The 12,468-nt window shown below is 50.5% G+C and overlaps 1 protein-coding gene across 2 annotated transcripts in view; it reads right to left on the bottom strand.

The window, feature by feature from the left end:
- GALNT10 (polypeptide N-acetylgalactosaminyltransferase 10) overlaps positions 1–12,036 on the bottom strand; it is a 226,110-nt gene extending 214,074 nt beyond the window's left edge. For both annotated transcript variants that reach the window (XM_015472331.3, XM_024995264.2), the window contains exon 1: positions 11,743–12,036. In XM_015472331.3, the coding sequence (XP_015327817.2) occupies positions 11,743–11,901 (159 nt within the window). In that variant the 5' untranslated portion in view covers positions 11,902–12,036. The remainder of the gene's footprint in view (positions 1–11,742) is intronic.
- Positions 12,037–12,468: the final 432 nt, after the last annotated feature.

Genomic DNA, 12,468 nt, shown 5'->3' with positions numbered 1-12,468 from the left:
ACTTATCGGCTTCGCAGGTGGCATAGTGGTAAAGGACCCACCTGACTGAACACGAGAAGAAGAGCACTCAGTACAGTGGAGAGAGAAGATGGGCACGGGGCACAGCAGGCAGCGAGACTGTAATGATTAATGGGGGTTGCCAGTACCGCTGTCAGAGAAGGCAATGGCACCCCACTCCAGTATTCTTGCTAGGAAAGTCCCATGGACGGAGGAGCCTATTAGGCTGCAATCCATGGGGTCGCTAAGAGTCGGACACAACTGAGCGACTTCACTTTCACTTTTCACTTTCATGCATTGGAGAAGGAAATGGCAGCCCACTCCAGTGTTCTTGCCTGGAGAATCCCAGAGTCGGGGGAGCCTGGTGGGCTGCCGTCTATGGGGTCGCACAGAGTCAGACACGACTGAAGTGACTTAGCATAGCATAGCATAGCACAACTGTGGAGCCAGGGCAGAAAGAGACTGAACTCTTGGCCCAGGACTGGCCAGCACACAGACTGGCCCCAACCCCCACCCTCCACCGCCCCACCAGCAGCCACCTAGAACCACTAAGGGAAGGTTCCTGAAAGGGGCCAGGGCGGGGACAGATTGGACAGAGCTGCAGCCACTCCTCCGTGGCAGAGGCCCCTTTACTCAGAGACCCAGGTGGCTGCATTCAGTGAACTGCCCTCACACAGGCTCTCTTTTCCAGAAATGTCCCTGGATGCCTTTGAAGGCCCCCCTCCCAAAGGCCGTTTCTGCTGGGAAAGGCGTCTTTCCTCTCATTTCACAGACTCCTAACACACCCCCTATAGCAGGAATGTACATACTGGGGTTCCCTAACATGCCAAGAAACACAGGCAGAAAACACAATAGACTCTGTGTTCACATTAGTTCCAATGAACCAACAGCGGCCCCTGACACAGCTGGAACGAACTGTTAGACGAGGTGGATCTCAAACTCAGAACCGCTAGAGAGACAGAGGCAGGGCAAGTGGTTCCTAGGCTCACACAGAGCAGGAGTCACTCAGGTAGAAACTTAACTGAGTCTGTTCAAGAGCCTAAAGCTTATATTTTACATTTCCAAGTAACCACATTTTCACTCCCCTGGAAAGTGCGTTAGGTTTACACTCAGAAGGACCAACCTCAGCTTACTTGCTCACTCATGCTCTTTGAACTGCAGTTGTCTCATCTGTCAAGTGGGTATCATAAACTTCATCCTGCCTCTACCATGAGGCAGAGAACAAACTGAACACAAGTTTTATAAAGTAGGGCTCCCAAACTCAAATGTCCCCAGAGGCCAGTTACATGAAAAGGTGAAGAAGCCAGGTTTGAGATCACAAAGTGTGGTGGGGGCGGCGGCCAACTCAAGAGCTGGAGCCTGTCTAGAGGGGCAGCTGCTCCCAGATACAGCCACTTTTTGTGATGCTAGGCTCTTCCGTTCTTTCCCAAGACCACGAAAAGATTTTTTTAAATGTGAAGTATTTCAATGTTTTAAGTACTGACAACTTACTAACATTTAAAAATAGAGACACCCAACCATATATGGCCAGCATTGGGTTAACCATACACACCTTTAGGCTACATGTGGCCCACAGGTCACCAGTTTGCAATCTCCAAAAAAGCACCATGTAAGGTGTTTTTTTATTTCACCTTCGTATTATCACCTTATAATACGAAGGTGAAATAAAGTAATAAGAAGTTTATAACTACTTTATATTATAAAGTAATAAGTAAAAAGTTCTCTGAAGGAGACAGCCATTAAGGTTTATTACCAATAAAATAACTAGGAATTCAAACTGTAGCCCCTGGTGTCTCAAAAACACAGAGTCACTAACTTTTCACCAAAGTTAGGTGCCAAATTTAGAAACTGGTTATTTCACAAATAGACGTGCGTACACGTACACATTTTAACTGTCAGCAGCGGACTGATCAATACTCAGGAGGAGACATGCAAAAATTACAGTTTTCAGTTGAACGCATACAATGTGCTTCAGCAGCAGGAAGTAATTTTCACACACACTTCACCACCAGATGTTTCCAACCTGTTCCCTTTAAGAAACCCCTTCCTCCAAAGCCCCGCCAGGCCCCTCTGCTCCACGGCCCTGGCCTCTCCTCCTCCAGGAGGCAGACCAGCCCAAACACACAACCCTGGTTAACTAGGCTTCTAGGGAAGCTGCCCAGGAGTGAGGCTCCCACGTAGCTGTGGGACCTGCTGCAACCCTGCACGGAGGCAGCCAGCTCATGGAAGAGCATTCCAGAGCCAACACGAGACCCAAGAACCAGGCTCATGGGGCTCTCACGATAACCTCCCTCTGTGGCCTCCTCCGGTCTGGAGAAGAGGATGGAGTCACCCAGGGTCAGAGGTCCACTGGGTGGCGAGGCAGCAGGAAGAAGCCTCGGGCTGTGCGCTCTGCTCTGCTCTGGGGAGACACCTGGTCTGGATCCTGTTTCCATCACTTCCCAGCTCTGTGGCCCCGGACGTGTCACGGAACCTCTCTGCTCATGACATGAGGAAGCGGTGCTGGTTGTGCTCATTTTAGGAGCAAGGAGAGCAGGGTCTGGGAATCAGGGGGCTGGTTCACAACTGCATGCTGTTTCCAGATCAAGGGAGAGTCCCTGAGGGTCTCCATGATGCGACCCTTCCCCAAGAAGGCCCTGAGTTTAGTACCTGCCCCCTTTGTGGGCATCTCACCCCATCCCCACAGCAGGATGGCAGAGCACCCATCCTGGAAGGGCAGCAGATCACAGGCACGAATGGAAAGTGGAGCATTAGTACCCCCAGAGAGTCCTTGCCCCTCACTGCAAAGTGATTTGCAAAATGCATGGCTCATCCCGGATGCCAATCCCGGACTCTGAGCTGTCTGCATTTGACACTGTGCCACTATTAACAGACACCAGAGTCCCTCAGGGAGAACCGGCTGGCAACTCAGAGAAAGTGCAGATAAATGCACTCCCCAGGAATAGCTGTTCAAAGCATTCCTGGGAGGAGAGGAGTGAGCACCAGGGAAGGAAGGCAAGGTCCGCCTTCTGGGGGTGCTGACAAGCTGGGGATGTGGGTGGAGAGATTTCCCTGCTGTACTCTCAGCAGGATCTACTGAATACAGGCTCCTTGGCCCACCCCAGACAGGCTCAAGCAGGTTCCTTGGGCATGGGCCCTGGAGCTTCCACTGTTAACAGGCTCCTAGGGGATGCTGAAGCGCCCTGCAGTTGCAAAAGACCCGTTCTCTGAGGCCAGGCTTCCTGGACCTGGCCAGCAGTCACCTAGCATGCACACATCACTCACTCACCTGCCTGCTCCTCAGTCCCTCAGCAAATACTTAGGGCAATCAAGAGAGGGTGACTAGAATGGAGGCTTGCTCCTGCTTTCAGGAGCAGATGGTTTGGACAGATCAAAAACGCTGACTACGCTGCATGATACACTTTCATAAGGGGCTCAGAGGAGAGACTTGCTTCCTAAAGCTGTCCCAGCAGGGGTGAGTCGGGTTTAGGGGCCAGGTAGCAGGGAAGAATGGTGTCAAAGGCAAGGGAGCAGGTACATGGAGGTCCAGAGGCTCATGGAACACATGGACAGGGGCAGGAAGGGAGAAGCAGACAGACAGACAAGACCATGCCTTCCTGGAAGGGCCTCTGGTCTAAGTGGGCAGAGAATGCCAAGGCTCAGAGGAACTAAGGCAGGGTGAGCGACTCCTGGCGGCTGGAGTAACCAAAGAATGCTTCCTGGAAGTGGCTAATATCACCTAGATGGATGAAGAGGATCTGTATTCTCTCCCAAATGAGGAAGTAGGTGGGCACAGCCAATGATTACTTCAGATTCTAAAGAGTCAGGCAGTGGGGTACACAGAGCAGCCTGTGCATGCATGATCTCTCCCACCCCTAAATAATAATTAGAGATATATCTGGCCCTGCTCCACTGGTGAAGTCTGTGCCATGAGGCCGACCACCTATCCACCTTCCACACAATGACAATGTAAGCATCCCTCCCTACTTCTGCCACAGGGAGGCTACAAAGAATGGACCCCTACTCTGAGCCAGGCACTGGCCACAAGTAGCAGCAGCACCACGTTCACTGAGTGCTTTCTGTATCAGGCCTGGTGCTCAGGGCTCCACCTGCGGTGACTCATCCAACCCTCAGAATGCCCACCCCTATACAGTTAACATGATGCCCACTGCACAGGCCAAGAATCCCTGGCATGGAGGTCCAGTGATTTGCCCAAGGGTAGGGATCTGAATCAGGAAGTGCAGCTCCAAAACTAGAGCCCTACACACTGCCCCACAGAATCTCAATCGAGGGGCACTAGGGAGTCACTTTGCCACTGGGGCTTCAGCAGGGTAGGGTGAAGGCTCCTCTTCAAGGTCACCAAGTGACCTTGTGGGCTCATCCTCCGCCACCAAGGAAGTTCAATCTGAGAGCCATGGTCTCGCCCGTCTGCACAGATCTCGGGGTGGAGGGGTGGCATGGAAAGCAGGGCCTCTGATTGGCCTCAGCTCTGGGTTAGAGACTCATGGGCTCAAATACCAGTTCAACAACCACAGGCTGTGCATCCTTGGACAAATATCTGTACCTCTGTGAGCCTCCATGCCTTCACTGGTTCCCACCTGTTTATAATTGTGAGTACTTAACAGGATGTACAGGTAAAGGGTTTATTAGTCTAACATCTAGCAGAATGAGTGCTAAACAAACAGTGGCTGCTGTTAATCATTATCATTAACATTATTATCTTCATTATCATCCACATCATCACCATGTTGTTGGTGTCATTTCATACTGTAGTTTCTACCATCTGAGAAATCTGAAGACAATTTAGCATCTGAAGCTCAGAATTCTCTCAGAACCCAAGGGAAGGAAAAAATGGGCCTGCTTTTCCCCTTCTCTCTACTGTCTATACTCAGCAGAGGGCAGCAAACAGGAACCATCCAAAGATAAGAGAGAGGAGAGAGACACATGGAGAGAAAGCTACACAGTCATAAATACACACCCACCCATCACAGCAAGCGGAATTGTTTAGCTTCCTCTAGCTTTCAAAGTATGAACACTCCGCCTCCTCCAGCTAAGAAGGGCCAGGCAGAAAAAAAAGTGGAAGCTGAAGAGACAGAAGTTCTTTTTCAGCTTGAGAGAAATTTTCAATGAACTGCCTTTTAATGGGGGGCAGGGGGTTGAGGGAGAGGGATAGCTCTGTGAGGGGAAAGGTAGGCGGCTGCAGAACTCATAAGATGAAATAAAGGCAGCTTTTAACTGCTCCTCGTCTTAACCCTCTACTTACATTATGCTGGAAGCATTTGCGCCTGAGCTTTTCCCAGGAAGACACTGAGACCCGCAGAGGGAATGTCTCAGCCAGGGGTGGCAGGGCTGGGATGAGAACAGGGACCTCCAGACTGCAGGTTCAGTAGCCAGAACTGAGTCCAAGATGGCAAAGAGGTTCTGCCTCGAGGCCCAAATCTGATGCCCCAGTAGTGACTGCCTAGGACACTGTGTCAGCAGGATTCTGGAGCTGACAATTGTTGGCTTCATCCCTAGATTTTATTTCCCCTCCTCCCCACAAGAGGATCCAGATTCTTGTCCCCAGACACTGCTCCTCCTGTGATTGGAGTGGCCTGGCCCCATCCCTAGCTCCAGAGTAGGTTAGGTCCTTCAGCAGAGCCCTTCCTCCTGACAAGTGTGCATGGTTACATCCAAATTGAGCCAATAACACCTAAGGAGTCTTGCTAGAGTGTACAGGAACCAAGTTTCTACTCTCTTATAAAGATGCTACCAGAAGAGACAGACTCTCTCTCTCTTCTAGGATCTAGGTGTGGACATGAGATCAGATAGAGCTACAACCATTTCTTTGCTACCTTAGGGGCTCAGTCTAGAATGTGAAGCTCTAGATCACACCACACCTGAAGTCCACTGCAATGACAGGAATTAATATATTCCATTAAGTGGCGCTAGTGGTAAAAAACCCACCCGCCTGCCAATGCAGGAGACACTGGAGACATGGGTTCCATCCCTGGATCGGGAAGATCCCCTGGAGGAGGAAATGGCAACCCACTCCAGTATTCCTGCCTGGAGAATCCCATGGATGGAGGAGCCTGGAGGGCTACAGTCCACAGAGTTGCAAAGTGCTGATACTATACTGCAAAAAGCAGTATAGGTCCTTACTTGGTTCAGCCCACGTGACTTAATTCATTCTGTTAACTTCAACTGATAGAGCCTGACATGGCTCTTAAACACAGACTGGCTCTGCCTGCCACGGGAGCACTAATGGTGCGACATGCTACGTATCCTTTTAACTCCTCTACTGCCCTGCTGGATCCCACTGCCACCTTCATATTTAATATTTTTCACTTACTTTAAAACTGCAGGGACTTCCCTGGTGGTCCAGTGGCTAAGACTCCACACTCCCAATGCAGGGGATCTGAGTTCGATCCCTTGTCAGGGGACTAGATCCCACATGCTATAACTAAGAATTTGCATGCTGCAACTAAGACCTGGCCCAGCCAAATAAATAAATTAAAAATTAATATTAAAAAAAAAAAAAACTGCAAAAATTCAGGAAGAAAATTTACAAAAATAGATTTGCAAAAAACAAAAACAAACACTTACAACCCAGTAAGTTCCAGCAGATTATCCGTCTCAATAAGTACTGGCCTCCAAAACTGAGACTGATAATCTTGGCTCAAGAGGGATATTATCGTAGAGAAGCATCAAGTATTAAGAAAAAAATGTTTCCTTGTCAAGGGAAAAAATAAGCTTGGTGAACTAGAAAAGAACTCGGAGAAGAACTGGGCTCCGTCTGCATCCCTCCCTCTCGAAACTGACAGCCCCTCTCCCAGGCCTGTTTCCGTACCTACAATAGGGCGGGGCTTGGACTAGATAACTTCTGTGGCACCCTTCCTGCTCTGACATGTGTAGATCATTTAGCAAACACGTTCTGACTGTTTTCCAAGTGCCAAGGCTTTAGCTATATGCGAGAAGAGGATGTGGTTTCTACTCTAAGACATTTCTGGGAGGGGAGGTCATGAAGCACTCCTTAGCCACAGGAACTCAGAGATGTATAGGCTACCTCCTTCCCTGGGCATGAGGACAGAGGTTCTCTGTGAAGCAGATCTCTGTGATCTCCTGGGGGCATCAGCTCTTCCCTTGCTGACTCTGACACGTATATCGCCTGTGTGTGTGTGTGCTCAGTCATGTCCGACTCATTGCAACTCCATGGACTGTAGCCTGCCAGGCTCTTCCATCCATGGAATTTACCAGTCAAGAATACTGGAGTGGGTTGCCATTTCCTCCTCCAGGGGATCTTCCTGACCCAGGGATCAAATCGGAGTCTTCTGTCTCCCACATTGGCAGGCAGATTCTGTACCACTGCGCCACCTGGGAATCCCCATACATGGCATACAGTCAGACATATGCAAAGTTCAGAGCCCACTGCAAACACCCTCATGATCATTCAGCTGCCATGGGACATACTTCTGGCTGCCAAGTTTGCTTCAGGGCATTTTTTCAGTGATGAGATCCTGATGCCATCTCTGTGTAAGAGCTGACCGTGGACAAGGTACAATTAGCAAGCAAGATGGTTATCCTTTAAATGGGCCTCTGCTTTTTCATTCCTGATTCCATTATTTGTTATCGTGTCACTGGAGCCAACAGATTAAAGGTTGAACACAGTCTGAGAGAAGGCATTCGAGTATGAACATGTCCCTAAAGCAGTGACCTCATCACAAGTTAGATACAGTTGCCTATTTAAACATGCTTCTACTAACCAGGTCTTTCCAATATAAGCTTCCAAACAAACTCACAGAACCCCAGGACACTGGAGTTGGGAAAGACCTAATAAAGTATCTATCCCCTCCATTGCAGATGAGATTCAACATGCCATTAACTCCACTTAAAAAGCAGCATTTAGAAACAGCTGAGGCACAGTCTGGGCTTTGAGGAAAAGAGACTGATTAGCAATGTCTGCCCTGGCCAGGGAAGGGGAAATGCTCTTCTGACACACATTGACCTTTCCTCTTCTGAATCTAAGCCCTCACTTCACAGATGGAGAATCTAAGGCCCAGAGAGGTTAAACCACTTTCCTGAGATCACATAGTGAGTTTAGGGCAAGAGACTCAAGTAAAATCCAGGCCTCTGTTCCCAGACCTTCCTCCGCTGGGCTCCTTGGGAACCTGCAAGCCTAGGATGATAAAGGAATGCAAGAAGTCAGATTTGCTCAGGTAAATCAACAACCCTTCCCCAGCAGCATCAAATTTCAACTGGGCAAGCAGACTGAGAAGGGATTAGCAATCTAAAGGATCCCAGCCCCTCTGTGGGAAGTAAGTCATTCCCTGGTTACATTTCTAGGGTCCTTCACTTCCTGATGGGTAAGACTCTGCCACCAGGAAGCCAAAAAAAGGGGGTGGGGGGAGATGGGAAGTTTTGATTTCTGGATGTTCTAAGAATAAAGTTCAGCTCTGCACAATAAGGAAAAATTCTTGATATTTGAAAATTAAAGTCATTGGTATTCCATTATCCCACCTTCTTATCCCATTGGTATTCCATTATCCCAACTTCTACTGCAAGCTGCTATTATCCAATGAAGTCATTTTCATAAGAGATTTAGGCTCAGAAATGGGGAGGAACTGCATCATATTTCTTTAACACAGGTTTTTAATAGCCAGCTCCCAAGCCTGGAATGTGAAACAGACCAGAGAATTAAACCAAGATGTTAAACAGACTGGGACTAGGAAGGAGAGGCACCCCCAAATTAAAATGAAGATGGCTTCAAGACTGACTTTTCTTGCTTGGTTTTGCAACTTTCCAAGAAGCCAGCTGTCTGACCAAAGGAATGCTCAAATCCTTGAAGCATTTTGTGTCCTTTACAAATTCATTGCCCTACCCGGCTCCAGTGGTACACCCAGCATAAGCAAGTATGAGTTACAGAGACTTACATTCTAGCAGATGATAAACCCTCTGAGTTCAAAATTCTGTATTCTTTAATCCAGTGGAGAAATCAAAGAGTTAAAGGACTAAAACAGTGGGTATGTTACTATCAGAGAAACTTCCCCGAAACCCACAAGGAATACAGTTTTCATTTGGGTAAAGTCCGTTGTCTGACTTCCCTCCACAGCCTCTGTAGTTATTTGTACCTGAAAGATCAGTGAGGTGCTCTGGGATGATTCTCAGCAATTATAAGAGTGACAAGCTGAGCTCAGAACTGGTCAGCTCTGTTGAAAGAAGCTGTGTGTGCTCCAGATGCCAGATTCCCCAGATAGCAGCCTGACGTGGTCTGTGCACGTTCCAGCCCTCTGGGATGTGAGATGGAACCTCAGTGCTGTGAGAAGTCAGCCTCCTCTCTCGAGGCCAGCTGACATTTAAAGGGACTGGGGGCCAAGCCGAGCACTGTGCATCTGCAGGAGAGTGAAACACAAAGGGGCTGTGTGGAAACTTGGCAGAGTGTTCCTGAAAGGCAGCAGACGAATGCCGAATCCTATAGCACCTAGAAGAACTGGTCGTTCGGGAAACAGCTCCATTCTGCTGCTCCCAGGAGACACACTATTTCCCCTAAAGCAAAGATCATTAGTTGCTACCACGTACCATCACCACCAAACCCCTTTTCCACTTCTGGCTTCTCTCCCGCTTCATGATATTCTAAAGCAAAAGAAACGAACAGAACTAGACCTTCCTAGATAAGTCTTTCTGTCCATTTCAGTTACGAGCTCCAAGCAGCGCCCAGCTGTTGCTCCCCTCTCTCTGCCCCAAAGGCTGCCTTACTCCATCAATCCCCTCTTGTGCAAGAGAGTAATTTACTTTGAAAGCTCAGGCCAAACCGGCAGTTAACCTTGACCTTCTCTCTACACATCTGGGTCTATAGAAAATGAAAATCAGGACGTCTCTGGCATCCACAGCAGATGAAATACGAGGGCTTTCTCTGGGCAGAAGCAGAATGTCAGGAGCTATTTTAGAACTGGTTACAGCTATTCCAAAGGAGAGTTTGCACTTGGGCAGGACAATGCCCCCTTGATCTGGGGCTGTGTCCAGGATGGAGCCCTCACAGCCAGGGATGCTACAAAGGGCTCCTGCCTCAGGAAAGGAAAACAGAAGTGGTTGTTGTCCTCCACACTGACTCACTTATGGTAGGTATCACTGGACCAGAGACCACATTTCACAGATGGAGAAAGGGGAGCTCGAGTAGGGAGATGGGAGGTGGTCAAAGATACACACAGCAAGTTAATAGTAAATCTGAGGACAGAACCCTGACCTCCTGCCCCTGATGCTGCTCCAGGGTGGGAACAGATTTCACGCAGGAAAAACCCATACGGATACAGAATTTAAGAGAGAGGGGTCTACTGGTACCTACCTATTAAACCCATAATCAGTTCAGTTCAGTCACTCAGAAAAAAAAAAAAAGAGAGAGAGGGGTCTAAGTCAGTTGTCAGGGTTTGAACTGGGGGTTTAGGAAGGGAGTTGGGGCTTTGGCTTCCAAACAGGAAGATCTCCCAGAAGGAGTAACCAGGTCCTCCAGGATGGTTTGCAACAATTACCAAAACGACAGGCTGCCCTCAAATTGGTCAGCCCTGTCATAAAGAGCCCTCTGTACATAAGACAGCAGCCTGAACCTGGGAAGATAAGGGCAAACCATCCAAAGTCAATCTCTTCCCCTGTCTGCCAACCATCAGTCAAGTTCAACCCTGATGCAAAATTATCTACTTGCCATGGGACAAAACAAATCCCACAAGAAAAACTGCAATGTCCCACTGTGTGAAACAGTTCACGCATATATATCCTGACGGGCACCTACTGAGCCAGGAGCTGAGAGTAGGAGTGATGTGACAGAGTTTTTGCTATCAGTCTATATGTACTCATCTCTCTCTCTCTCTCTCTCTCTCTCTCTCTCTTTCTCTCTCTCTCTCTCTCTCTCTCTCTCTCTCTCTCTCTCACACACACACACACACACGTACATAACTGAGTTCAGAGGAGGCAAAAATAATTAAAATCCCAGTCTTGGCTACAAAAAACACCACACCTATCAGCCTGGACAAGTTCAGAAGGGGCCACAGGTAGTACTCTGAGAAGGGACAGGGAAAGCATCTGATGTTCCATGCTCAGGGCCCTGAGCACAAATAGCTTCTGAGGAATTTGGGGGGTCCTCCCACCATAGCTCCCACTTCTGGACGCCCAGAAAGTCAAAGGCAGCAGGTCCCTCAAAGAGCAGGAGCTCAAACACCCCCATCCTCCAGGGCCTGAAGCTCCAAGGAGAGCATGATCTTTGCATCTTCCAAGGAATCCACAGGATCTGGGAAAGAAAGAAGGCTGGGAGGGTGAATACTGTGGAGAGGAAGGAGGTCCAGAGATTTCTTTGGGCACATGAGTAAACAAGAAAGGGGCTGACCTGAGTAGGAAACACTTGGATCAGCAGGTGGGGAGCGGGGGACAGAAAAGACCTGGACACCAAACAGAAGGACTGGCACCTCCAGAAGAAGGTGCCATCCTGGGATACGGGGATGCAGACAGGATCTTCCAAAAGGGAGAGATGCTGAAGAGGTGAGAAATGGAACAGAAAAGAGGATGGTGACCTATGGGCATCAGGAGTCCTGGTTTGTAGTTCTGGTTCGGTTTCTGAATAGCGGGGACAATCCCTGCCCTTCTCTGAGCCTCAATTTTCCCATCTAAAACAATGGGAAGAACAGAGGAGTCTCTGGCGCTGACTCTGAGGAGACAGCGGACGGCGAAGGAAGGAACCAACCGAAGGCTGGAAGGGAAATCAGGGAGAGCGTGTTTCCAACTCCATGGCAACTGGGGACTCACCTGTCCGGCGGCCGCGGCCGCCGCTGCTCCGGATCCCCCGGGGGTGCCGTCGGGCTGCCGCTCGCGGTACAGCGCCCAGAGCCCTACGTTGGGCAGAAGGACCAGGGCCGCCAGGACCAGCGCCACCGCCTGCAGAAGCCGCTTCTCCTTCCGCCTCATCGGGGCCGGTCAGCCCCGCCGCGCCCCGCCGGCCCCGCTGCGCCGCCCCCAGCTCCGCGCGTCCGCCCGTCCGCCCGGCGGCGGCAGCAGCTCTGCGAAGAGAAGCGACCGCGGCGCCGGCCCCGCTCCAACTCCGCGGCACTTCCGCCGCTCGCCGGCCGGGGAGCCGGGCTCCGCCACCGCGTCGCCGCCGCGGGGTGGGGGTGCTCCGCCGACACCGCCTCCCGCGAGCCTCCCCGAGCCGCATGTCCCGTCTCGGCCTCTTCAGTGCCTGCTGCCGAAAGCCGTGAGCCCTGGGCCGCGGCTTCTCGCTGCTCTTTCCCTTCCGCCCGGGGGCGACTGGCCCAGGGCGGCCCGCTCCCCCCCTCTCGGACCGCGATGGTGCGGCCCGCTCCTCGGCGGCTCCCCCGCCCGCGGGAGCTTTGCAAAAGTCCCGGAGTTGGCGAGTTGGGCGCTAACTGGTGCGCGCTGTAGGAAGCGCTCCTGGGGACCCTCAAAGTCCCGCCCGGCCACCTCAGCTCCGGACTCCAGCCGAGAGTTTTCGGGCTCCCCGGGGGATATGCAAAT

The sequence above is a fragment of the Bos taurus genome, chromosome 7, assembly GCF_002263795.3.
Source record: "Bos taurus isolate L1 Dominette 01449 registration number 42190680 breed Hereford chromosome 7, ARS-UCD2.0, whole genome shotgun sequence".
NCBI lineage: Eukaryota > Metazoa > Chordata > Mammalia > Artiodactyla > Bovidae > Bos > Bos taurus.
Note: the sequence above shows the minus strand (reverse complement) of the source record. Positions and strands in the feature narration are given on the sequence as shown.